Source organism: Phodopus roborovskii, unplaced genomic scaffold (assembly GCF_943737965.1).
Source record: "Phodopus roborovskii unplaced genomic scaffold, PHOROB, whole genome shotgun sequence".
Classification (NCBI taxonomy): Eukaryota; Metazoa; Chordata; class Mammalia; order Rodentia; family Cricetidae; genus Phodopus; species Phodopus roborovskii.
The window spans coordinates 26,729,464-26,754,044 of NW_026126540.1; the positions used below are offsets into that span (position 1 = coordinate 26,729,464).

Here is a 24,581-nt window from a genome sequence, read left to right on the forward strand (position 1 = left end):
GCCTGTGCACACGTATATGTGCACACACAGCTTCTACAGTAAGCACTATGCAGATAACATTAACAAAAATAAGAAACATGAGAGCAGACTTCTTCAAATGTAAGTGCCTTACAAATGAAATCAGAGTACATCAACAGAATCTTCTAGTGACCACTCTGGCTACAAAGACCTATATTGATGTTTAATAAGGATCAAGAGAAACAAATAGGCCGAATAGAATGTAAATTCAGGGAGAAATAACTCATAACATAGACAGATGAACACCAGCAGGTTCCTGGTCCCAAGGATGCCTCCGGATGTGCACCTGTCCCTGTGCTGCAAACAAGAGAGAGAGCTCTCCGAGCCCCCTCCTCAGACTTAGTTCCCCCAGGACACATCCAGCCCTGTCTCTACCCCCAATGGGCGTGGTCTATGCCACAGGGGCAGACAAGGTGAATATCTCACTACAGACCTATATATAAGATAGCCAACAATGCTGTATCTGAAAACTGCAACACCATGACACCACAACAAAATTCAGCCTTTGCATTTGGCCATCTTAAAAGAAGACAAAGTAGAAGAGGATGAAGAGAAGCCAGATGTTGGTGGTGCACACCTTTGGTCCCAGAGCACAGTAGGCAGAGGTAGGCGGACCTCATTGAGTTTGAGGCCAACCTGGTCTACAGAGCAAGTTCCAGGAGAGGCTCCAAGGCAATACAGAGAAGTCCCGTCTCGAAAAACAAACAAAAAACAAAAAGAGAGTTGAGGAAGAGTCCAAAGACACTTACATGGTCGGCAAATGGGATACAGTTCTGACTGAGTGACATAGGAGGCATAACCATCATCAAAGAAAATCAGAAATCTGCAGGGGAAAAGTAAACAAAGAAAGATGTGGGGGTTATACAGAAGTTTTATCACAGACAATATTTTACCATACTTTCTATTCTCTGAATCACAGACCATAACAGTCTGCTTTCATTTACACCCACACAGACTTTCACTTATCCCAACTAAAAATCCTCCCACCTTTCTGAAATATTTTTATCTTCTAGGCACGGTGGCACACACCTTTAATCTCAGGACTCAGGAAGCAGAGGCAAGAGAACTCTTATGAGTTCCATGCCAGCCTGTCTATATAGTGGGTTCCAGGCCAGTCAAGATTGCATATGATACATTTCTCCAATCTCAGCACTTAAAGAGACAGAGGCAGGAGGCTTGTGAATTTGAGATCAACCTAGGATGTACAAGAAGTATGATGATAGTCTGAGCTATGTACAGACATGTTGTCTTTAAAAAAGAAAGGAAGGAAGGAAAAAAGGAAGGAAGAAAGAAAAAGATATGACACGGGAAAAGAGGAAGAGTCTCTGATCACAAGGGACTGAGGACACAAAAGCTGACAGTGAAATCTTGGCTACAGTATGAAGAGTGGTGCTGTGCTACCAGCTCCTACTCCCCTACAATCTACACTCCTGTCCAGGTACCTGAGCTTGTTCTTGACGTTGGGGGTCTCAGCTACAATGCCAGCATAAAGCCAGACCTGATTTCCATCTTTGTATTTGGCCACCACTCGACTGCCCACAAACAGCTTGTCAGCAGGAGGGTGGTAATCATAGGCAATATGGTTGCCAGACAGCAGACTCTTTCCTTTGTTGTCAAATTTCACTTTGTATTTCTTTCCTAGCCCTGGGGAAAAGAAAAACAAAATTAAAACAAAACAAACAATAACAGTCACACACCGTGAGTCCTGGGTGCAATGCAGTGGACAAAAGGAAAGGCTTTGGGGAAGGACCAGCAACCGAGTCCCACAGGCTTCCTTCCCTTAGTCCTTCCTCTACTTAAACATACCAACAGTCTGGATGGCAATAAGGGTGCCTTTGTGCCATGTCTTAGTCCTCTTCTTGCCCAGAATCCGCATGCTGACTATCAGGTCCCCATCTTTGCTCAGTTCTCCAGACATCTGACCCAAGGTTCCTAGAGACAGAGTTGGTATGAAGAGTGAAAGGAAAGGTCAAGAAGGCAGTATGGTAGGATGGGGATGCAGCTCAGCTGGGAGAGTGCTTACCTAGCATGCACAAAGCCCTGAATTTCAATCTAAGTACTGCACACACCTGGCAGAGTATTTAATGTCTAAAATCCCAGGCAGGGAAGGCAGGAGGACCACAAGTTTCAGGTCATCCTCAGCAAACTATGAAGCTCAAGGCAGGCCTAGGATATAGAAGACCTATCAAAGCAAACAAGGAAGGCAGTGCAGAAATAAAGGGAGCTGAGGCATCATTCCTTGACCTGTAGCCACTTTTGCTGAACTCTTGGACAAAGGCAGAAACACAAGACGGCTAACAAGAGAAACACCACACTGAACACAGAGCATCCTCACATGCCTAAGGGTACCCTTCGGCATATCCTACCAGCATGTGGCACCACAACTGGCTATCGCTAACTCCTTATAATTTCACAGAGCTAATAGTAACCACAATTAACAGTTGAGTCACCCCATCAAACAATCTCAGACTGACTGTGCACATAAAAACATATTAAAAGAAAACTGACAGTTAGAACAGGATTTTGAGATGCAAAGCTGATTGTCAGTAACATTTCAGAAAGGACTTACCAACTCCTCAACACTAACCTTTATGTAGATCCTGGGAACTGCTTTTCTTGTTGACAGCATCCATGAACTTCTGGACATCTTGAGCTGATTTTCTTAAGGCAGCCATAGCTTCTCGGAGCTGTAGGACGATAGACAGGGATGGGGAGGGATGCAGCTGTTAGGAGTTAGGACACAATGCCAGGGACTCAGTGAAACAGCACTTGCCTAACATGATGCCGCAAAAATAAATAAATAAAAATAAAACAGAAAAAGAATACAACACCTGGGAAGAACTTGTCTTCAACAATCAAAACAAATTCAATTATATGTGGAGCTGTGGTAAGAAGCAACTTCTCAATTTTTCTGTTTTCTTGCAATTATCTATAAGACAACTTGTTAACTTATGGCGCCTACTACACGGTGAATACGTTGAGACTAAACTGTATGCTCAGACCAAAATTATCCCCACTTTCAAATGCTGCTTCTTCTATTTTTATAGGCAGTGCCACCTGAGTCGGGTGGTAGTGTCTCACACCTTTTAAATCCCAGCACTTGGGAGGTAGAGTCAGGTGAATCCGAGTTCAAGGCCAGCCTGGTTTACAGATTGAGTCCCAGGACAACAAGGACTATACAGAGAAACCTTGTCTCAAACAAAACAAAACAGATAGGGTCAACTATAGTGCAGGCCTGTCAAGAACTTATGAAGTAGATGAGGATGACCATGGACTTATGGTCTTTCTGCCTTCATGTCTTGAGTGCTGGGATTATAGGCATGCAACAAGACAAATCTGAAGGGGCAGTACTATAACTAACCCAAGGCTTCCTGCAAGCTAGGCAAGCATTGCACCAAATTAAAAAAATCTGTTTCAAACTTATTTATGTGTACTAGTGTTTTGCCTGTATTTATGTGCTTGGTGAACTCAGGACATTAGATCCCCTGAAGTTAGAGGCATGGTGGTTATAAGAGATCATGAGGGTGCTGAGAACTTAACCCTGGTCCTCTGCAAGAGCAGTGAGCGCTCTTACACAGAGCCATATTCTAGCCACAAGATTACTTATTATTAGTGTTACTATTACTAAAGTTTTTGAGACAGAGGCTCACTGTCCTGGAACTCCCTATGTAGACCAGGCTGACCTCAAATCCATTGAGATCCACCTTTCCACTTGTCTCTGCCTCCTCAGAGCCAAGATTAAGGGTGTTGTTTTCTGTTATTATTTTGGTTTTTTTCAACAGGATCTCTTTACTCAGCCCTGGCTGTCCTGGAACTCACAATGTAGACTAAGTTAGCCTTGAACTCACAGAGATACCCATACCTCTGCTTTCTGAGTGCTGGTATTAAAGGTGAGCACCACCTGCACCCAGCCAATTTCATGTTTCTTAACTTTCTATAATCAACCCAACTAACCTTCTGGTCTTTTGGAGTTCTGCTCCCAGCATCACCTATGGAATAAAAGAACTTCAATGAGTATACAGATGTGGGTACTGGAATTTTCCATGAAACAATAAATGAATGAACTCAAGTTATAAATAGGAAAACATAATTGATAAAAGCAATATAAAAGTCTGGGATGGCAGGGTGGTAGTGGAGAACATTTTTAGTTACAAGAGATGCAGGTGGATCTCTATGAGTTTGTGGCCAGGCTGGTTTACAGATTGAGTTCCAGAATAGCCAGTGCTACACAGAAGGATACTGCCTCAACAAAACAAGTCTGGGGATGTGGCTCAATGGTAGAGTGCTTGCATAGCATGTATATAGCCCTGGGTTCAAACTCCAGCATCACTAAGGAAAACAAAAAAGCTCTAAATAAATACATATATGAAAATGTTGAAGAGAGCAGGGCTTGGTGACAAACCCTACCAACCCAACTACTTGAGAGACTGAGGAAGAAACATGGCACCCACTGTGGCTATAGAACAAGAGTTAGGCCAGCCTGTGCAATTCAGACCCAGTCTCAAAGTAAAAAGTAAGGTAGGGCAGGAGGCTAGTTTACACTCTGAGCTGCATACCAAGAGCACATAATGAGTCAAAACACCAAACCATACCAAGCCAAACAACCAAAAAAACTAAAAGCCAGGAATTAGAGAGACAGCTCAGTGGTTAAAAGGTCTGCTTTTACAGGACCCAGGTTTGGTACCTAGTACCCACATCAGCAGCTTACACTTGTCACTACATTTCAGAGAACCTGGTGGCCTCTTCTGAGCTGAGTTCAGTTATACTCACATACACATTCCCAAACATAGACAGACACCAGATCTTAAAAAAAAGATTTAGTTATTATTATTATTGATGTTATATGTCTATACTATGGAAGAGAGCCCCAGATCTCATTATTGATAGTTGTGAGCCACCAGGTAGTTGCTGGGAATTTAACCTAGGTCCTCTGATAGAGCAGCCAGTGATCTTAACCACTGAGCCATATCTCCAGCCCCAGATACTTTTTTTTTAACATGAAGTGGAAAAAATAAATAAAAAGAATTGCTAAGAGCAAAACCAACTTTTAAACTCCCAAACCAACCAAACGATACTGCAGGTGGGTTCACATTTTCTGGTAACATATGAGTCCCTAGGCTCAATTTCTAGGACTGGAGACCAGGGATAGTGATAGGGGAGATAAAAATAGTAAATGCCTGCCCATGCTTACCTCAGGATGAAGTACTGAGCCAGGTGGTAGTCTATAACAATTAAAGTAGTCATCACCTATTTGAATCTTTCTTTCCTTTTTTTTCCCCTTCGATACAGGGTATCTCTGCGGAGCCTGAACTGTCCTGGAACTCACTCTGTAGACCAGGCTGGCCTAGAACTCAGAGAGGTCCGACTGCCTCTCTCTGCCTCCCTAGTGCTGGGACTAAAGACGTGAGCCGCCACCACCACCTGACCTACTGAATTTTAGTCCACTGATTAGAATGTGACACTATCATATTGTACTTACTTTCAGAACATTTTCATCAGTCCAAAAAGAAACTCCATGCTCATTACCCATCATTCCCTTTCCGCCACTTCCCTAAACCCAGGCAACCAGAACTCTATATAGTCTGTCTCACCTGTGGCCTACATGGGTCCATCAGTTGTAGGCCATGTCAGTATAGCTTTATAGCCGAATAGAATCCACTGTAAGCAGACGCCATGTATTCAGTTGACCCATTCCTCAACTCATCTGTTTCAACTCTTTAGCAGTTATGAATAATGCTAAAATGAACCTTTGCATGCTTTTGTGTCTGTTTTTTTTTTGAAAGTGGGTCTTCATGTAACCCAGGCTGCTGCAGGATAACTGTTTACACTGTGTGAAGATGTGTTGCTGTGACTGGTTTAATGAAAAGCTGAATGGTTAACAGTTAGGCAGTAGACAGGAGAGAGAGAACTCAAGATTAGAATTTAGGTGGACAGGAAGGAGATGCCAATGAGACATGGAGGGAGTACGACGTACAAATTGGAGGACAGGTAAAGAGCAAGGTGGCAGAACATAGACTAGTAAAAACAGGTTAATAAGTTTTAAGAGCTAGCTGGAACAAACCTAGTTAAAGGCCAAGCTTTCATAATTAAATATCAGTTTCTGTGCCATTCTTTGGGAGCTGGAGGTCCAAAGAAAGTCCAACAAGAGAGTAAAGCACCAGGCTGTCCTGGCATTTACTATGTAAGTGGAAGCTTGTCTTGACCGTGCAATCTTTATCATGTCACTTCCTGAGTGCTGATTACAGGCATGTAACAAAAGTGGTTTTTGAGGGCTGGAGAGATGGTTCAGAGGTTATGAGCACTGGCTTCTCTTTCAGAGGACCGAGGTTCAATTCTAGGCACCCACATGACAGCTCACAACTGACTAATCCATTCCCAGAGGATCTGGCACCATCACACAGACATACATGCATGTAAAACACCAATGCACACAAAATAAATACAGAAATTAACTTTAAAAAAAAAAAAAAGTGGTTTTGACTTACACATCACCCCACGAAGAGTGATACTGAGAAATCTTCTCATGTATTTATTACCATTTAGAAATCTATGAAAGCCAGATGCTATGGCACACATGTACAATCTCAGCATTTAATAGAGACAGAAAGATCAGGAATTTAAAATCATGTTTAGCTACACATTAAGTTTCAGGTCTGCTTGGGTTACAGAAGAACCTGTCTTAGAATAAACAACTCCTACAACAAACAAAACGAACTCCAAAATAGCTACTAAAAGCCTCTGCCCATCCTCATTTTTGAGATAGGGTCTCACTTTGTAGCCCTGGCTGGCTATGCAGACTAGGCTTTCCTCAAACTCAGAGATTCACCTACCTCTGCCTCCCAAATGCTGAGATAAGAGGCATGTACTTCCATATCCAGCCTCCAAAAACTTGAAAATAAAAACATTTTCACTAGCCAGGTGTCGGTGGTAGTTTGGTGGCAGTGGCAGCAGCAGCACATGCCTTTAATCCCAGCACTCAGGAGGCAGAGGCAGAAGGATCTCTGTGAGTTCAAGGCCAGCCTGGTCTACACAGTGAGTTCCAGGACAGGCTCCAAAGCTACAGAGAAACCCTGTCTCGGAAAAAAAAAAAAAAAAAAAAAGATAAAAATAATAAGTATTTTCATTGTTATGCTACAGAATTCTTTTTATAGTCTAGGAAATAGTAGATCTTTTGAATTTTGACTTTGCTTTTGAGATGGCCTCACTGTGCCACCAAGGCTATCCTGAAACTATGTTGTCAAAGCTGACCTTAATCACCTGTTGTGAGATATCTGATCATACCTTGTAAAGAGATGTCACTGTGATTGGTTTAATAAAAAGCTAAACACCCAATAGCTAGTCAGAAGGTATAGGTGGGACTTCTGGACAGTCTGAAAAGGAATGGACAATCACCAGCTGGGTGCAGAGGAAGCAGGACATGCAGGAAAGGTAAAACCCACATGGCACATGTAGATTAACAGGAATAGGTTAATTTAAGTTATAAATATGGCTAGTTAGGAACAAGCCTAAGCTAAGGCTGACCTTTCATAATTAATAAGTTTGTGTCATTATTTGAGAGACGGTTGGTAGGACAAGGAAAGACTCATTACAGTAATCCTTCTGCCTGGACTCTGAGTCATTGTCTCCAGAAAAATAAAATAAAATAAACAATTGCAAACCTTGTCAGCAACATTCACTGGTAAACACAGGGATTCTCATAATTCAACTGTGAGGATGTTATGTGTGTCACTCAAGTGTTCTACCACTGAGCTACTTCCCCATCACTCGTGAGAATGGTAAACTGATATAACTGCTCTGAAGAACCACAGTAATTCTGCCTAATAAACAAAGCATATAATTACTACACTGTTCACAAAAACATTTAAACAAAAATGTTCATAGCAGCATCATTTATACTTGCCCAAACTAGAAAGAGTCCAAATGTAGAGCAACTCTAGGGAACTGGTGTTTTCCACCTGGGTCCTGGGACTTGATGATAATTAGCATCTGCAATGGATGAACCATTCCCAGTCTTATTCCCAATCTGGCCAGAGCATCAGTTCATGCAGAGACTGGTAACTGGTCAAAGCACTTAGAATAAGTGACTGATGAATGTTCAGTCCAAAACAGGACATCTATAAGCACTATCAGCCCACGAGAACATTGCAGAAGAGGGGGTGGGATGGGTAGGCGTGCTGGGAAAGGCTGTCTTCTGGACATGATAGGAAGGACCCTTGGACTCATCAACTCACAGCAGTTCTGGTCACCTGCCCAAGACCTATACAAGATCAAGTCAGTCAACATTCCGGCAAGAATGGGGGCACCAAGCCCCACAATTCCCTGAGGAATAATAGTTAAAAGCTGCTGGGGTAGGGAGAACTGGAGAGTCAGGAGAGAGCTGGACGCCAGCCGCCTCCCCGGTAAGAGAAGGCCATGTAAAAATACATAGATCAGCAGAAATGGCTTAATAATTAAAGGCAGAGCTAGCCGATAAGAAACAAGTAACAGGGCCAACAGTATTGTACCAAATACAGAGTCTCTGTGTATTATTTGGGGCTGGTGGCGTGGCAGCGGTGGGACAAGACCGGGAGGCGGCAGGCGGAAAAACTGTACTCGTTACAAATGGCGCCCACGTGGCTTGTAAGAACTTCCACTTAAAATTTAACAAAAGCTTAAAAAAGGGTTTTAGAAACAAAAGAACAGAGACAAGCAAGGTTTCTTGGTAGCAGCATTTTTCTCGGTTGGACTCTGACTTGCTAGAGACAAGCAGATATTCACGCGGCTCCTTTAAGGGAAGATTCCTGACTCAGCATAATCGGCAAAAAACCACACAGCTTTTAAATAACTCTGCTAACAATTTATTGGTGTGTATGAGAGATGGCAATGGCAGTGACCACATCTCCAAGCAGGCAGCATGCTTTCTGGGTGGCAGCGCAGACCAAGGTGGTGAGCACAGCTTTCCGTGCTGGCGGTAAAAGTACCCGACACCATCTTTGGTAAACCGTGGCTGACACAGCTATGACTTTCATTTTAGCAATTTTGTTGTTTACCAGATAAAAGACTTGTGGCCAGACGAAGATAAAGATTTACAGTAAGACAGATTCATATTAAGAAAAACCTTTAAAGGTTTACAGTGTGTTTTAAAATATACGTAGACATGGAGAAAAATGGTTTTAAAGAGACAAAGAGGAACTGGATGTTGTAGCACACGCCTTTAATCCCAGCACTTGAGAGACAGAGGCAAGCAGATCTCTGTGATTTGCAAAGTAAACCTGGTATGCAGAGTAAATTCCAGGACAGATAAGAGTTACAAGGAGAAACCCTGTCTCAAAAAAATAGAAAAGAAACAGAATAATAAAAAGCCACAGATGGAAAAAATTTGTATACTGTACGGTATTATATTGTCGTTGTATTGTTTGACTGCTGAGGAAACAACAACTGATAAAGGAAATGCTGCTGGATTAATTCAACTTATATATTTTAAAAATGCTTTGACTCCAACATTTAAGTACAAGGACAAGTTACTGGGGAAAAAGATTTCTATTTTTGTTTCCACAGAAAATGAAAAGCTGTGGGCTGTGGATTCCTTCCAGACAAAGGTGGTTTGATCAAGCCAGGCCCCCTAAAACAGAGTCGCTGGTGATACAACATTCAAAACAGCTTGGACAAAGCAGCCTCGCAGACTACAGCCAAGATTTCTGCAACTTCTTAGGATCCCCATGACAGCGCCCCTATCAGCAGGAAGTAGTTTGGAAAGAACGACGCCCAAATTCCCAAATATCGTTTATAAATGTTTGTTTTCATTTAAATGGATTTGCTTATAAATGGTTAATGATCACAGCCAATTCTTTTTAAAGGTAAAAAGGGAATTATGGTATAGATATGAATACTTTGTTTTGGAATGGATTTTCATTTATTGATACAATTTAAGGTCAATAAGGTGATATGTATATTTCTCCTCTTGTTTAGGTATTGTGTTTATTGAGCTCAGTTAGAAATGTAATGTATAATGTAGTACAGATTATAGATAGTTACCTATGATAGTTAGAACTTATAGTTAAGTTAGTTAGTATTTCTAGATATACAGACATATATTTGAGATGGATAGGCATTCTTCAAACCTTTCAAAGACCTACAGAATATGGCATTTAAAATGATTTAGGGTTTTACTTGACAATGAGACATAATTGCTCCTGGTAATACCACCCGCACCAGAAAGGAAGATGGACATCGAAGAAATGCATTATGAAGTTTGCTTCCAATATGGCAAGACTAGCCATTTGGACAAGATACTGCTCTTGTCTGGACTGTTTGACTTTATGCTGTATAAAGTGGACATGCAGGACCCACAGAAAAGTGACTGCTGATTCAAGATGGACATTGCTACAGAGATCCTGCTTCATGGAAGAGTCTTCGAGACAGTATGCAGGACACAGAGAAAAGTGACTGACAAACTGCCAATACAAGAAGACAGTATAAAGTTTTCTGCTTTACTGGAGAGTCTGTCAGACACACTATGGCCTATGGGCTAAAGATGAAAGATTACAAAAGAACTTCGGGTGACCAGGCAGTGAGTTGTTTCTGTCATTTCTAGAGTTTATATATTATCCTTCTGTGGTCTTTGAAGGAGTTGAAGACAGATAGTTATAGTTATAGTTTTCCTTAGTATTAAAGATAAGTTACTTTAGACACACAAAGATAGGATAGATGATGGAATATTTTCTTCAAATCTTGCTAAATGTTAATGGACTAAATAGTGTTAACTGTGATTATTTGATAACTGTTATGTGATATATTTTGCTATGTTAAGGTTAAAACGCTTCTTTTTTATTTAGACAGAAAAGAGGAGATGATGGGAGATGTCATTCTGTATATGTTTCTCATACTGGTTAATAATAAAGCACTGTTGGCCAATAGGAAAGGAAGATAGGAGGGACTAGGAGACAAGGAGGAAATAGGAAGTAGTAAGGAGGAGTCAAGATGGAGAGTCAGGAGAGAGCTGGACGCCAGCCGCCTCCCCGGTAAGAGAAGGCCATGTAAAAATACATAGATCAGCAGAAATGGCTTAATAATTAAAGGCAGAGCTAGCCGATAAGAAACAAGTAACAGGGCCAACAGTATTGTACCAAATACAGAGTCTCTGTGTATTATTTGGGGCTGGTGGCGTGGCAGCGGTGGGACAAGACCGGGAGGCGGCAGGCGGAAAAACTGTACTCGTTACAGAGAACATTTTTTCTTTAGGGATATAGCCACTGGTAAGTCACCCATGATTCAGCAAAGAATGACACATTCATGTATGTGTAAACAACTCTAATTAAACTCAGAGGATTAGAAAATAAAAGTTAAAAAACAAAGCATGAAAAGTTGAAAAGTAGAGAGTTGAGAAAATGAAAAATTATTGATAGTATGGAAGATAGTTAAGACTTGGAGTGAGGGGTATAAAACTGTCAAAAGATAAATAGAAAGCTATTAAATGTTTATGTACATAGTTTGGTGATGAACACCTATGATCTTGGTACTTAGGAGGTAGAGGTAAAGGTGGGAAGATCAGGAGTTGAAAATAATTCCCCACCATGAAGTTACTTCAAGGCCAGTCAAATAAATAAATAAATAAATAAAAACAACCTAGCAGGGGTGAACAATTTTAATTCCAGAACTTGGGAGGCAGAGACAGCCAGATCTCTGTGAGTTCAAGGCCAGCCTGGTCTACAGAGCGAGCTCCAGGACAGCCTCCATAGCTATTGAGAAACCCTGCCGGGAGGGGGGGGGGGCACACACCCAAATCAAAAAAAAAAAAAAAAAAAAAAACACAACAACAAAAGAAAACAAAAAAAAACCCAAACAAACAAACATCCCAAGCAGCAACAGCAACAACAAAAACCCCACAGGGGGGGAAAAAAAATACTGAATCATGAAAATCTGATACATATGTAAATGGACTTATTCAACTCAGGAAAATGAAGGGATTGGTGATCCAAGACAAAATAAGCACAATATACTCACCCAGATATAGGATGATAGTCCATGTAACTAACAGATATCATCTGTCAGATTTCATAACCCACATAGAAGGAAATATGATAATCTGTTCAGCATATGCACATGAATTATGCTGGCCTGCAGGCTTCTCAATATGTTTGGCATGGACAAGACCTATGACAGCCAAGTGGAGGTGACTGGAGATGAATACAATGTAAAAAGCATTGATGATCAGCTTGTTGCCTTCACTTGCTATTTAGATGCAGGTCTTGCTTACCTGAACTACAACTGTCAATAAAGGTTTTGGGGCCCTGAAGGGAGCAGTGAATAGGTGTCTACCCCTCACCATACCAAACTATTCCCTGAGTCTAACTGTGAAAGCAAGTTCAATGCAGAAGTACATCAGAAGACAGAATGGGTCAGAATGTTGCATCAGTTCATAAAGAACATTGTAACTCCTGACATAATGGAGGAGATGCATAATAAAGCTCATGTTGCTACCTGACAGATCCAGCCTAGAAGAAGTCCAAGAAAGAAATTAAGAGAAGTGGAACCGTCCAGAATTGTCTGTTGCCCGCAAGAACCAGTGAGTTGCTCAAAAGAGGGAAAGTTTCCTCAACTCAGGAACAGGCTGCTGAAAGATAAAGTAATTTTTTTTCTTTTCTTCGAAAGTAATTTTCTATGAAGATTTTTTTTTATAATGACAATACAGTTATTGACCAAGCAGGGAAAAAAAAAAAAAATCAACAAATGAATAATGAAAATCCAGTACATATGTAAGCATAATTCAACTCTAAAGAAAAATGAAATCACAAGGATTTCAAGAAAATGGAAAACTTAGAATGGGTATTAAGCAAGGTCACTAAATCTCGGAAAAGGAAGAAAAACATTTCTTCCTCATATTTGGATTTTAGCCTATAATGGATACCCATATATATGTAAGTGAATGTACATATACATATAGCATACTATGTAGAAAGGAAAACAGGAAAGGGTAACATTGGGTGATGAGGAAGAATGGAATGCATGTAAAAGACACAGAAGAGGAAAGGCCAACTTTTTCTTTCTTGTTTAGCTCTGACTGTCCTGGAACTCACTTTGTAGAACAGGCTGGTCTCTAACTCAGAGATCCTCCTGCCTCAGTCTCCTGCTCCAAGTGCTAGGATTAAAGGCATGCACCACCACAAATGGCTAAGGCTAACTTTTTCTACTTTGAACTCTGTCACCAACTTTTTGGTTTTTGCTTTGTGTATGTGTGTTTTAAGTGTACAAAAGTACAACTGAGAGTGTCTGTGTGGTCTTAAGTACATAAAAGTGTAACTGAGACCAGGCACAACACACATGGCTTTAATCCCAGCATTCATAAGGTAGAGGTAGTCAAATTTCTAAGGTTGAGGCCAGTTTTGTCTACATACTGATTTCTAGGCCAGCCAGAGCTACTAGTGAGAAGACCCTGTCTCTAAAGAAAGTAACAAAGTGTAAAATCCAAAACGAAGCTCCACAGCTTCAGAATGACTAGTCCATACTGTACAGAAGTTCATACACAGACTTTTGGTCTGGGCTATGTTAATCTAGCTGCAGATTATTTTTATTTGCATGGTGTTTACAATAAAGTGATTTTAATTTTAAAAAATTAAGTGACAGGATGCACACATCATGATTCTAATTATATGTGTATCTATAAGTGACAAAAGTATATAGAAGGCAAGATCAGTAGTTGTTAAGGATGACCATGGAAACTGAGGTAAATAGGCAAAAGGAATATTTTGAAGTGATACAAATTTTCTAAACTTGGATTACTACATAAATGTACTAAAACTCAAATCATATAGTTAACATGTATACGTTTTATGTTACGTGAATAATACCTTCCTGGAATCCCACATAACAGAAACCCTAGCACATAGGAGGCAAAGAGAGGTGTTTCTCTCTGAGTTTGTGGTCAGTCTGGTCTATGTAGCAAGTTCTAAGACAGCCAGGACTATATAGTGAGACTATCTCAAAAAATAATAAAAGGGGGCTAGAGAGATGGCTCAGTGGTTAGGAGCACTGACTGTTCTTCCAAAGGATCTGGGTTCAATTCCCAGTACCCACATGGCAGCTCACAACTGTAACGCCAATATCTGACACCTTCACACAAACATGTAGGGAAACACCAATAGACATATGATAAAGTTTTTAAAAATTAAAGAACAACAAAAGGCTGGGGAGATAGATCAGCAATTGGGAGAACTAGCTGGTCTACCAGAAGACACAGGTTTGAGTTACAGCACCCACAGGAAACCTCACAACCAGGCAAGACTCCAGTTTCAGGGGATCCTATGTCCTCTTCTAGCCTCTGAGGATATTGAACACACACACAGTAGACATGGTAGATATATATACCTGTAAGCGAAATATCCATACAAGGAAACAAACAAACCCAAAAAAAAACAAAGCTACCATGCTTAAGAAAAAACCCACAACAACTAAAAACAAATAAGCAAACAAACACTGTTAAGGAATCCAAATAAATGCTGAATTTACTATTAAGGTAAGCCATAAGACACAGCAAAAATTTGGTGTCTTGGCCTATGTCTGTAATCACAGCATTTAGAAAACAGAAGTATTCTGCCAAGCAGTGGTGGCTCCTATCTTTAATCCCAGTACTCAGGAGGCAGATACAGGCGGATCTCTGTGACCCTGAGGCCAGCCAGGTCTACAGAATGAGATCCAGGACAGGCGTCAAAGCTACAGAGAAACTCTGTCTACAAAAACTAAACAAGCCAAACAAAACAAAACAAAGCAGAAGTATTGTTACAAGTTTGAGACTAATATGCTCTACATAATGAGTTCCACAACACAGAGATACAGTAAAACCCTATCTTAAAATAAAAATTCTACAGAGATGGCTCAATGGATAAAGTGTTTGCATCATAAGACCTAAGTCCTGGAGTTTGGATCCTCAGAGCCCAAACCTGTAATCCTAGTACTCACAGGCCAGAGACACAATTGCAAGCTGGCTATCTACACATGCTAGACTTGGCAAGCTCCAGGTTCAACAACTCTGCCTCCATGATAAAGTGAAGAAAGAAAGCTGTAAACCTATAAATTCTACATGCATACACACCTACATACATACTCGTATACCCATCCAAATGTGCATATGTGCACATATAATGTGACCATTAATGTCAAAATGACAAAATTTGAAATCGAACTCTGTGAAAGCTAAACAGGGAACTATTTTGATTGTGTAGAGCTGGAAAGACCTGCCTGCTGTGGGTGGTTATCATTCCCTATATTTCATAAAGAGAAAGAGCTAGCTGAGCAGCAGCATGAGGCATTCTCTCAGTCTCCACACTTCACATACAAGGGGACCAGATGCTCCAGGCTCCTGCCACTGTGAATCCCTGTGTATCAGAATAAGCCCCCTTTAACTGAGTTTGTCAGAATATTTTATCATAGTAATGAAAAAGAAATTAAGACACAGGAAATCACACATAAACCGGGGCGGGGGGGGGGGGGCGCGCGCGGGGGCAAGACACACAGAAAATAAATAAATATACCTTATCTGAAATGGGAAAAGGAAGCAATCAGGATACAGCACATAGGGAATGTGCTTTTTTCTATAATAAATATGCCCAGAAATTTGGTATTAGGAATTGTTGACACTATGCTTCCTTATGTTCTACCTGCTCGCACTCTAATAATTCAGCTTGCTTTCTTTTTTGGGTCTATATGAGACAGACTCTCCCTCTTTAGCTCTGTTGTTCAGGAACTCACAAAGATTTGCCTGCTTCTGCCTCCAGTGCTGGGACTAAAGGTGCATGCCATCACACTCAGCCCATTCTAAGAATTTTCTAACTAACGCTTCATCATTTACCTGAATCAATACTGAGGACATCATCGTCTTCATCAGGAATCTCAATTATTTCTGTAGGCTGGGAAGCTTCATCCTCGGAGCTACTGTCATGATACTGCAGTCCCAGCTTAGAGTAGAAATCCTTCACCAAAGACTCACAATTAATCACTGCCCTAATATTGGAACACATTAGAAAAGATCAAAGCCAATGGAGAAAGTAAGGTATTCGAGCATTAGAATTTATATTCATTTATGCAGTGCCATGCCCAGGAGCTTATATCTATAATTCTAGTACATAGGAGTCTGAGGTACCAGAACTGCCTAAATTTGAGGTCAGCTTGGACAATACAGTGAGGTCAGGGCCAGCAAGGCCTACAAGAGTGAGAAACCTTTAAAAACAGCAATAACACAGTAACAAGGAATTATATATATATATATATATATATATATATATATATATATATATATATTTAAATATAGACTCTTTGCCCTTCATGTTCCAAAGTCTCTATTTAGAATGTTTTCTTCCATCACATTTCTTGTTTCTACAAGAAACAATTTGGCAGAGTTGTATCTTTCTACCTGCTGGGATTCAGAAGACCAGGCACCAATTATCTATAGGGATTTGGGAACTAAGTATAAGGTTTTGAATAATAGCTTAAATTCAACAGGAAGGATGGCACAGGCCTTCAAATTTAATCTCCGGGAAAAGGCAGGGGGATCTTTATGAGTTCTAGGCCAGGCTGGTCTATATAGTGAGTCCCAAGGCAGCCAGTACCCAGGAGGCAGAGGTAGGGGAATCTCTGTGAGTTATCCTCTGCTGAGGCCAACATGGACTACAGAAAGAGTTCCAGGACAGCCAAAGCTACATAGGGAAACTTTGTCTCAAAAACAAAAAACAAAACAAAAAGAATAGAGGCATCAGTTTTCAACTAGTTCATCAACAATTCAAAATTCCCAAGTGCAATACTAACAACGTCTACTTGGTTATCTGAAGTTGTGGTGACAATCTGATTGGAATTTGTTAATGTTTCACAGTCAAAAACAGCAAGTTGAAAGGATGAGGATGTAGCTCAACTGGCAGAATGATTGCCTAACCCTTGGTGCTATCCCAAACACAACACATAGTCCTGGCATGCTGACCCACACCTATAATCCCAGCACTCAGGATGCAAAAGACAATGATCAGGAGGGCCGAGATCATGCTCAGCTACAAAACAAATTCAAGGCCACACTCTAGTATTGGGGAGACCCTAAAAACCAACCAAACAAAAGCTGGGACGCTTTGACTGCAGCACTGACAGGCAGTGATAGGCAGATCTCTGCAAGTTTCAGGCCAGCTAAAACTAAACACTGAGATTCTGTCTCACAACAAAAAGAAAAACAGAGCTGGGTAGTCTAGCAAATGCCTTTAGTTCCAGCACTCAGGAAGCTTAGGCAGGCAGATCTCTGTGAGTTCAAAGACAGCCTGATCTGCAAAGTGAGTTCCTGAACAGCCAAGACTGTTACTATTACACAGAGAAACCCTATCTTGAAACATCCCCCACCCCACCCTCAGGATGCAAACAAACAAACAAACAAAAAAGCAAAAATCAGAAAACATCAACTCTACAACCTTCACTTCCTGGAGATCTTACTGAAGAAACAAAGTTCACTCAAGGAGGAAGACAAATGACCCAAACCTTTAACCTCCCTACTGCTGACCATGCACCAGCTACCATACACACAGGTACAAGTGGATGCTGCAACTCTGCACTCTGCACCATGAGGAAGGCCGGGCAGGGGCGGCCCTGCCTTTAGTTCCAGCACTCGGGAGGCAGAGGCGGAGGCAGGTGGATCTCTGCCACTTCCAGGCCAGCCTCGTCTACAAAGCTACACAGAGAAACCCTGTCTTGAAACACCCAAAAAGCCAAAACCAAAAACAAGCCCTGAGGAAGCGTAAGGTCCCACACGACTGAGCTTTGCCATGAAGAACCGCAGTAACAAGCCTGCAAACGGACATGCACTTTTGCTTGCACAAACCCTCACCTGGACGCATCGTCAAGGAGCTGGTCCACATAAGCCACCTCAGACTCCTTCTGTAGCACCCACGTCTCCAGCTCTGCTAGCTGCTTTTTGCGCTGCTGTATACAGTCCATCTTCTCCAGCTCTTCATCAATGAATTGACGAAGTTCCTCCATAGAGATGCCCAGCTCTTCAACCACCGCCTGCTGCAGCTCAGTAATGTCTTCAGAGTCAGCTGCAGCTGTTGCTGCATCCAAACTAATGCACCCCGGGAGGGAGGACATGCTTCTGCCCTGTGAGAACAAGGAACTAAAATGACTCTAAGATCAACACACGCACAATTTCAGCCTCGTCGTAAAACGCAATCCTATCCCGCAAGCTCTTATTCACAGTCTGTTCTCTCCCCTCCTTCACCGGGAGATTTTCTGGGGAAACTCACCTCCTCACGCAGACCAACGGACCTGAGTCACAACTAACAGCTCAGAGAGCTTGGACAACACCAATCTGCAACTGGGAGCTACCCAAAACAATGTTGCAGAAAACTGAGGCGGGCTTATCTACAAAGGAAGAAGGTATTTCTGTGTGTCTTTATTAGTAAGACGAACTTGTCTCTACACTGTGTCTAACCTGAAGTCCCACGTCCACCGGACACTGCTGCTCCGTAATCAACTAATCGCATCTTGGGTTCTTTTGCCCTTTTTTCTCTCACGTTACTTTGCTTCCCCGTGGAAAGCAATTCCTACGACCAGGCAGGCAGGGGGATGCCGCCCAGGGGAAGGGGGTCTCTGCTGCACCAGGCAGGCCCCGGAGTCTACGTCCAGCAGGAAGGAAGGAAGAAGAACGGAAAGGCAGAAGTGCAAGCTCTTTCCCACGAACGCGGCCAAGCCCGCCGCAGAGGCGACACTAACACCCCCTGCCATCAGCGCGCACGGGTCCCGCCGCCAAGGGCAGCAGCAGCCCCGGCCCGCTCCCGCGCCTCGCCGCCGCTCGGCCTCGCCCACCCGCCGCCGCCGCCGCCGCCGAACCGCGCGCCCCGGCCCCGGCCCCGCCCCTCGCTCTCCGCCAGCTTTCTACACACAGCTGCGACCTCCCGCAAGCAAACCACCCGGGGCCGCCTCAGCCTCCGCCTGCCTCAGTCAGTCCTCACGACTCCGGCTCCAAGCACGCGGGCCGCGTCTCTCTCCACACGGACCCCAGGTTTCGGCTCCAGGGCTCGGCCTGGCAGACACACACACACGAACCGACGGCAGAGAGAGATGGGGTGCGGAAGCAGCGTGAGGGAGACGAGGGGGAAAAGCAAAAGGAAGGCCCGGAAGCAATGTCGAGCGCCCTTCCGGTCCGCGCGACGGTAGCCCGAAGAGGTCAAATTTCATAGCCTAGCGCGGCGGGATAAGGGCTGTGGGGAACTAGGAAGATTAAGCATGCTTTTCTGGAGAAGAAACTGGTTGGGCAAAGCAGGCTTTTGGTCAGGAGTGTCGTAGTGAAGCTCCTCCCCAATTAGCGGCCGAAAATAGTTTATCGTTTTGAAGATATATATATATCTTTAACAAAAATAATGTGTGTTCATTTCAGGAAGTAGGAAAAATACAAATAAACAGAAAATAATCAAAATTCCACCACTGAGATTGCGCGGTCTTTTGTCCTTAACAAGCTTAAGGTGTGTCTGTATGATATACAAAGGGACTCTTATTTGTTTTTAATTTTATTTAGTGTGATAGGTACTTTGTTCACCTGTATGTGTCTCATTCTCCTGATGTGATATTTCATCTACTTCTCGCAACATCGCCTCATTGCTTAAATGCTTGTTGTGTACCCTCTTTAAGCCCCCAAAGACCTAGAATCAGCCTTTCCTTTAAAGTTTCTTTTGAAAAAAAAAAAAAAAGTTTATCCCCCCCCCCTCCCCCTTGTGGTACCTCCGTGGTTTTGCTCAGGCTTTGGCTTTTCCTCAGAGTTTGGTTCAGGTATCTCCAGATATCTTTTGGGGTCCCCCTCCTTTTTTTTTTTTTTTTTTTTTTTTTTTTGTGAGGTTTCATCTTGTGTTTTTCTTGCTTTCTTCCTTGCTTCTTTCTGCCTATTCATCTTTGAATGCAAGCATTTCCATCACAGATGTGACTAGGAAACCTGGCCCCCTTCTTTTAGACTCGGGGAGTTGTAAGAACAGCCCTATAGATAAACTGCCAAATTCACACAAACTGTTCTCTCCTTCCTGTGCCCTCACATAACCTTGCTTGCAAGGCCAAAGGAAGCTGATTTGCAGATAGAAACAAGAGTTGACTTTAAGAACTTTGGGTTTTATGGTAGTGGTTTTAATTCAGGGTCTTACTATGTAATCTTGTCTGTCTTGGAACTTGTTGTGTAGACAAGACAGATCTACCTGCCTGTTTTCTACTTGCTGGGATTAAAGGTGTGAGCCACTATGACCTTTGAGATATCTATATAAAATATATTTCTCAGGAAACGGTTGTGTTCAAATTCTGAACCCCCAAGTCACCAAGAGAACCATTCCAATGCAAAAGCAAAGAGTCTTATTATTTAACGAGTTAACTGTATTAAACTAACTCAGGTCTGCCCCTTCTGACATGGTGGGTGGGAGCAAGAAGTGTGTGTGTGGGGGGGGGACGACAGGACCTAGAGGCAGGGAATTTATTATGTAGACCAAGGGGAGTATCTTGGGGTATGCAACAGTCTCAGGATTGGTGCACTTCCAGGATTGGGCGACCTGTCCTGTTTTGATTGGTTAACTGGTTGCTATGGCCTATATACGCCCACCCAGGGTGGTTGCTGTGCTTTGCACATCACTGTTACGCGATTTTTACTGTAATGCACATTCACCGCCCACCAGGTAACTTCTGATTGGGTCCTTGCCACATGGAGGGTATCTTTCCTCCTAGTATCTAGGACAGGTCTGGCAAGGTCAGAAAAACAGAAACTCAGCAACACATGCTGAGTCAGAGGCCTACATCTTGCTTGATCTTTTCTGTATCCTGTCATGGCAGCTAAAGCAGGTTTCTGCATCCTGTCATGGCAGCTAAAGCAGGGGGTGGGTGAGGATCTGGTCCATTCAGAAACCTGTTTCTGTGTTTGGGTATGTGCATGTGTGGTGATTTGAAAGAAAATGGCCTCCTTGGGGAGTGGCACTATTAGGAGGTATGGCCTTATTGGAGTAGGTGTCGTCTTGTTAGAGGAAGCATGGCACTGTGGAGGTGGGCTTTGAGGTCTCATATGTGCTCAAGATACCTCCCAGTGTCTCAGCCCACTTCCTGTTTCCTGAAAGATACAGGACTCTCAGCTACTTCTCCAGCATTATGTGTGCCTGCGTGCTGCCATGTCGCACCATGATGATAATGACTAAATCTCTGAACTGTAAGCAAGCCACCCCAACAAAACATTTTCCTTTAAAAGAGTTGCTGGATTTCTGACAGTGTGGTCTACACGGTGAGAGACTTTGTCTCAAAATCACACTAAATTAAATAACTAAATAAGATATCAAGGTGAGGATCACTATGAATGAGAAGTAAAAGGGCATGCAGTTGATAGGACAAAGGGAAGGGGAGGAGGGATTGTTGTATAGGGCTAATCCCACAATCTGCTGTGTTCTCTCTTTTTTTTCTGTCTTTCTTACAGTGTGACCCTGACTGACTTGGAACTCACTTTTTAGACCAGGCTGGCTTCAAACTCACAGAGATCAGCCTGCCTCTGCCTCCCGAGTGCAGGGATTAAAGACGTGCGCCACCACACACCAGCCTTGCTCTTTCCTCCTCTAAAATAAAACTAAATTAAAACCCTCAGTAATAAGACTTCAGTTACAGCAGGTATATGGGGGTTTGCTAAAAAGTTCTGATCTGAGCACCAAAAACAAATAAACTAGCTCCCAAAAAATTCTCTCTCAAAAGCTCTTTGTAAGATTTCTCTCTAAAAGTATTCTCCTCAAAATTTCTTTCTCTAAAAGCTCTCATTAAAGTCCTCTTTAAAAGTTCTCCTTGAAAATTCTGTAAAGTTCTTTCTGAAAACTCTCCAAAAACCCCTTTTTCTCCTATCCCACAAAGCTTCTAGTTTTTATACCCACAGGAACATTTAACAACTCTCTGAGAATAGGGCATGCATATCTCTTAGAGTCAGGAAGGCAGAGAGATCTTGAGAAAAGCAGGTGCCTTAAGTCTCTCCCCTGGAAGTGACTTGCACAACATCCCAGAGAACTTAACTCTCAGGAGGTGTGTGACTAGCAACATGTGACTAGCAACACTGATTAAAGGGGGCTTCTCAGTGCTACATCAAAGGGAAAACTAAGGCTATGTAGTGTGAGATCCTGAGGCTGCCAGCTCTTACTGTTAATGTCCCGACGAGAAGGAATTCCTTTCTCTGGGGCCTTTTTGAGAATACAACATATCCAGTACATATCCTACATACAGCCAAATTCATAGTAACAAATGTTCTGCAGTTGACACCTAGAATATTAATTGCTACTTCTGTAACAAATGATACAGGTCCCCAACACATAGTATAATATTTAATGTTTTCCTATTTGGCCCAGTTTGCCTTCCTGGATATATTATTGTATCCCTCCTTGCACACTCCTGAATGTTGGCTGCTGTGAAATAATCCTTCTGTACACACTGTGTGAATACATGTCACTATAATTGGTGTAATAAACAAGCTGACTGGCCAGTAGCTGAACAGGATAAGGTTAGCTGGAAAAGTCAATCTGAGAATGAGGGGATGAGCGAGGAGGCAGTTGGAGGAGTTGCCAGCCAGATGGAGAAATAGACACACAAAATGGGATATATGTAAAAAACCTCTTGGGGCAGCACATAAGTTAATAGAAATGGGTTAGGTTGTAAGAGCTAGTTAGAAACAAGCCTGAGCTACTGGCTGAGCATTTGTAATTAATATAAGCTTGAGTGATTATTTGAGAGTGGTTACTGGACTGGAAATCTCTGCTTACATATAGTTCCCCTAGGTTTGGCAAGAATTTCTACATAAAACCTGAGAAAGCTTAAAAAAAAAAGTTTCTATCCGGGTGTAGGTGACACACACCTTCAGTCCCAGCACTCAAGAGGCAGAGGCAGGTGGATCTCTATGAGTTGGGTGAGACTAGTCTACAAAGCTACACAGAGAAACCCTGTCTTGAAAAACCAAACAAAAAAAAGGGGGGGGGGTTCTAAATTCACAGAAACAGAGAAAAATTCAGGTTCCAAGTCTCACAGTCTCACAAAAACCGAAATGCAGAGATGAGTTTCCTGACATCTGCCTGCTCCGGCTTCCAACTATCATGAGCTAAGGTACATGGAGGGTTCCAGGAGTCTCTCACACTGGCAAGTACAGAGACACTTCTTCCAGCTGCTGCCTTTGGGCTTGAGAGCTCTGCCAGTAGACTGCATGATGGGTTTAGGGTATTTGTTCATGCACAAAGAACAGGTTACAGATATGTAGTAAAGACAGGTGCAGAAAAAGAAAGAAAGAAAGGAAAAAAGAAAGGAAGAAAGGCCCCAAAGCCTCTAAATGAATTACAGTGTGTTTAAAAATATACACAGGCTTGGGAGAGAATGGAAAAAGCATAGGAAAAGTCCTTTAAAAATAGAGTAATAAAAATATAATAATCCATGAAAAGATGAGAAATACACAGGGAGTCTACATCCTGTATGTTATTGTGTTGTCTTTGAACTTTTTGGCTGCTAAGAGACACTGGATATAAAAACTTCTAGATTCAACCAACCCATATTATTTTTAAAATATCTTGACTTCAAAATTTAAGTCAAAAGATATGTTCCTTTGGGGTAGAGATTATGCTTTTATTTTCTACAGGAAATAAGAGGCTATGGATTCATTACAGGTTAAGGAAAATCAGGTTTGATCAAGGAAGACCATCGGAAAATCCTGGCTCCAAACATAAAGAAATAAACCTAAAAGAACTCCAAGACACATGATAGATATTTTACACGAAAAATAAATGGCCCAGAGACTGATATTGGCATTCAGACTTGAAAATGAATATCTGAAAAGCAAAGCAGCTGGCCACCACCTTCTTACCTATCTCTACCTCAGCCTGAATGGGCTCATCCTGTCTCCACGAGCTCTCACCAAGCTTCAGACTGTAACCTCTCCTCAGTGTGGCTGGAGAATGAATGCCTCATACTGAATACTGAAGACCCTGCTTCTATCTTCTATATCACTCTAGTGTTGTGGTTAAAGGCTTGAGATCTGTTACAATTTTAGACTGATTCTTATATTGCTGGGTGGCCTTGAACTCAGAGAGATCAATCTACCTCTTAATCCTGAGTCCTAGGATTAAAGTTGTGTATTACCTCTGGCCTGTCATCCAAAACAGCTTCAAGGCTGTTGACTGAAATGATCCAGCCTCACAGAATACTCCAGCCAAGACTTAACATTCATCCTGATTTTCTCAAGTTTCCCCCAAAGATGTCAGTGCCCCCAATAAGCAGGATGTAGTCTACAAAACTGCATTCACATTCCCCAAAAATGGCTTATGGATGGATGTTTATTATCATTTAAGGGGGATTGGTTACAAGTTCTTATTAGTAGTAGTCTGGGAAAAAGCTAAATAAAAGAGATTAGATGCAGGGATCTCATTCTAAAAAAAAAAAAAAAAAAAAAAAAAAAAAAAGGAGGAGGCATGTGACACGAGTTCTAATAGGCCATAATAATAAAAACACAGAGTCAGGTATTAGGGGTGAAAGCTGAACAATCAGAGAAGCAGAGCAGTCAGCTGCTAGAGCTCTTACCTCTACAAAATCCTCAG

General features: G+C 42.1%; 1 protein-coding gene across 5 annotated transcripts in view; it reads right to left on the reverse strand.

The window, feature by feature from the left end:
* The window catches only part of Setdb1 (SET domain bifurcated histone lysine methyltransferase 1), a 36,978-nt gene extending 18,692 nt beyond the window's left edge, over positions 1 to 18,286 (reverse strand). For 2 of the 5 annotated variants that reach the window (XM_051199103.1, XM_051199104.1), the window contains exons 1-8: positions 18,264 to 18,286; positions 17,849 to 18,117; positions 15,842 to 15,993; positions 3,973 to 4,007; positions 2,606 to 2,705; positions 1,825 to 1,950; positions 1,461 to 1,662; positions 768 to 841 (exon numbers count right to left, since the gene is read on the reverse strand). In XM_051199103.1, coding sequence (XP_051055060.1) covers positions 768 to 841; positions 1,461 to 1,662; positions 1,825 to 1,950; positions 2,606 to 2,705; positions 3,973 to 4,007; positions 15,842 to 15,993; positions 17,849 to 18,108 — 949 coding nt within the window. In that variant the 5' untranslated portion in view covers positions 18,109 to 18,117; positions 18,264 to 18,286. Of the gene's footprint in view, positions 1 to 767; positions 842 to 1,460; positions 1,663 to 1,824; positions 1,951 to 2,041; positions 2,125 to 2,605; positions 2,706 to 2,849; positions 2,901 to 3,972; positions 4,008 to 15,841; positions 15,994 to 17,848; positions 18,118 to 18,263 lie in introns of those variants that run through there. The other 3 variants (XM_051199106.1, XM_051199105.1, XM_051199107.1) reach the window with 3 other exon arrangements.
* Between the last annotated feature and the right edge of the window lie 6,295 nt (positions 18,287 to 24,581).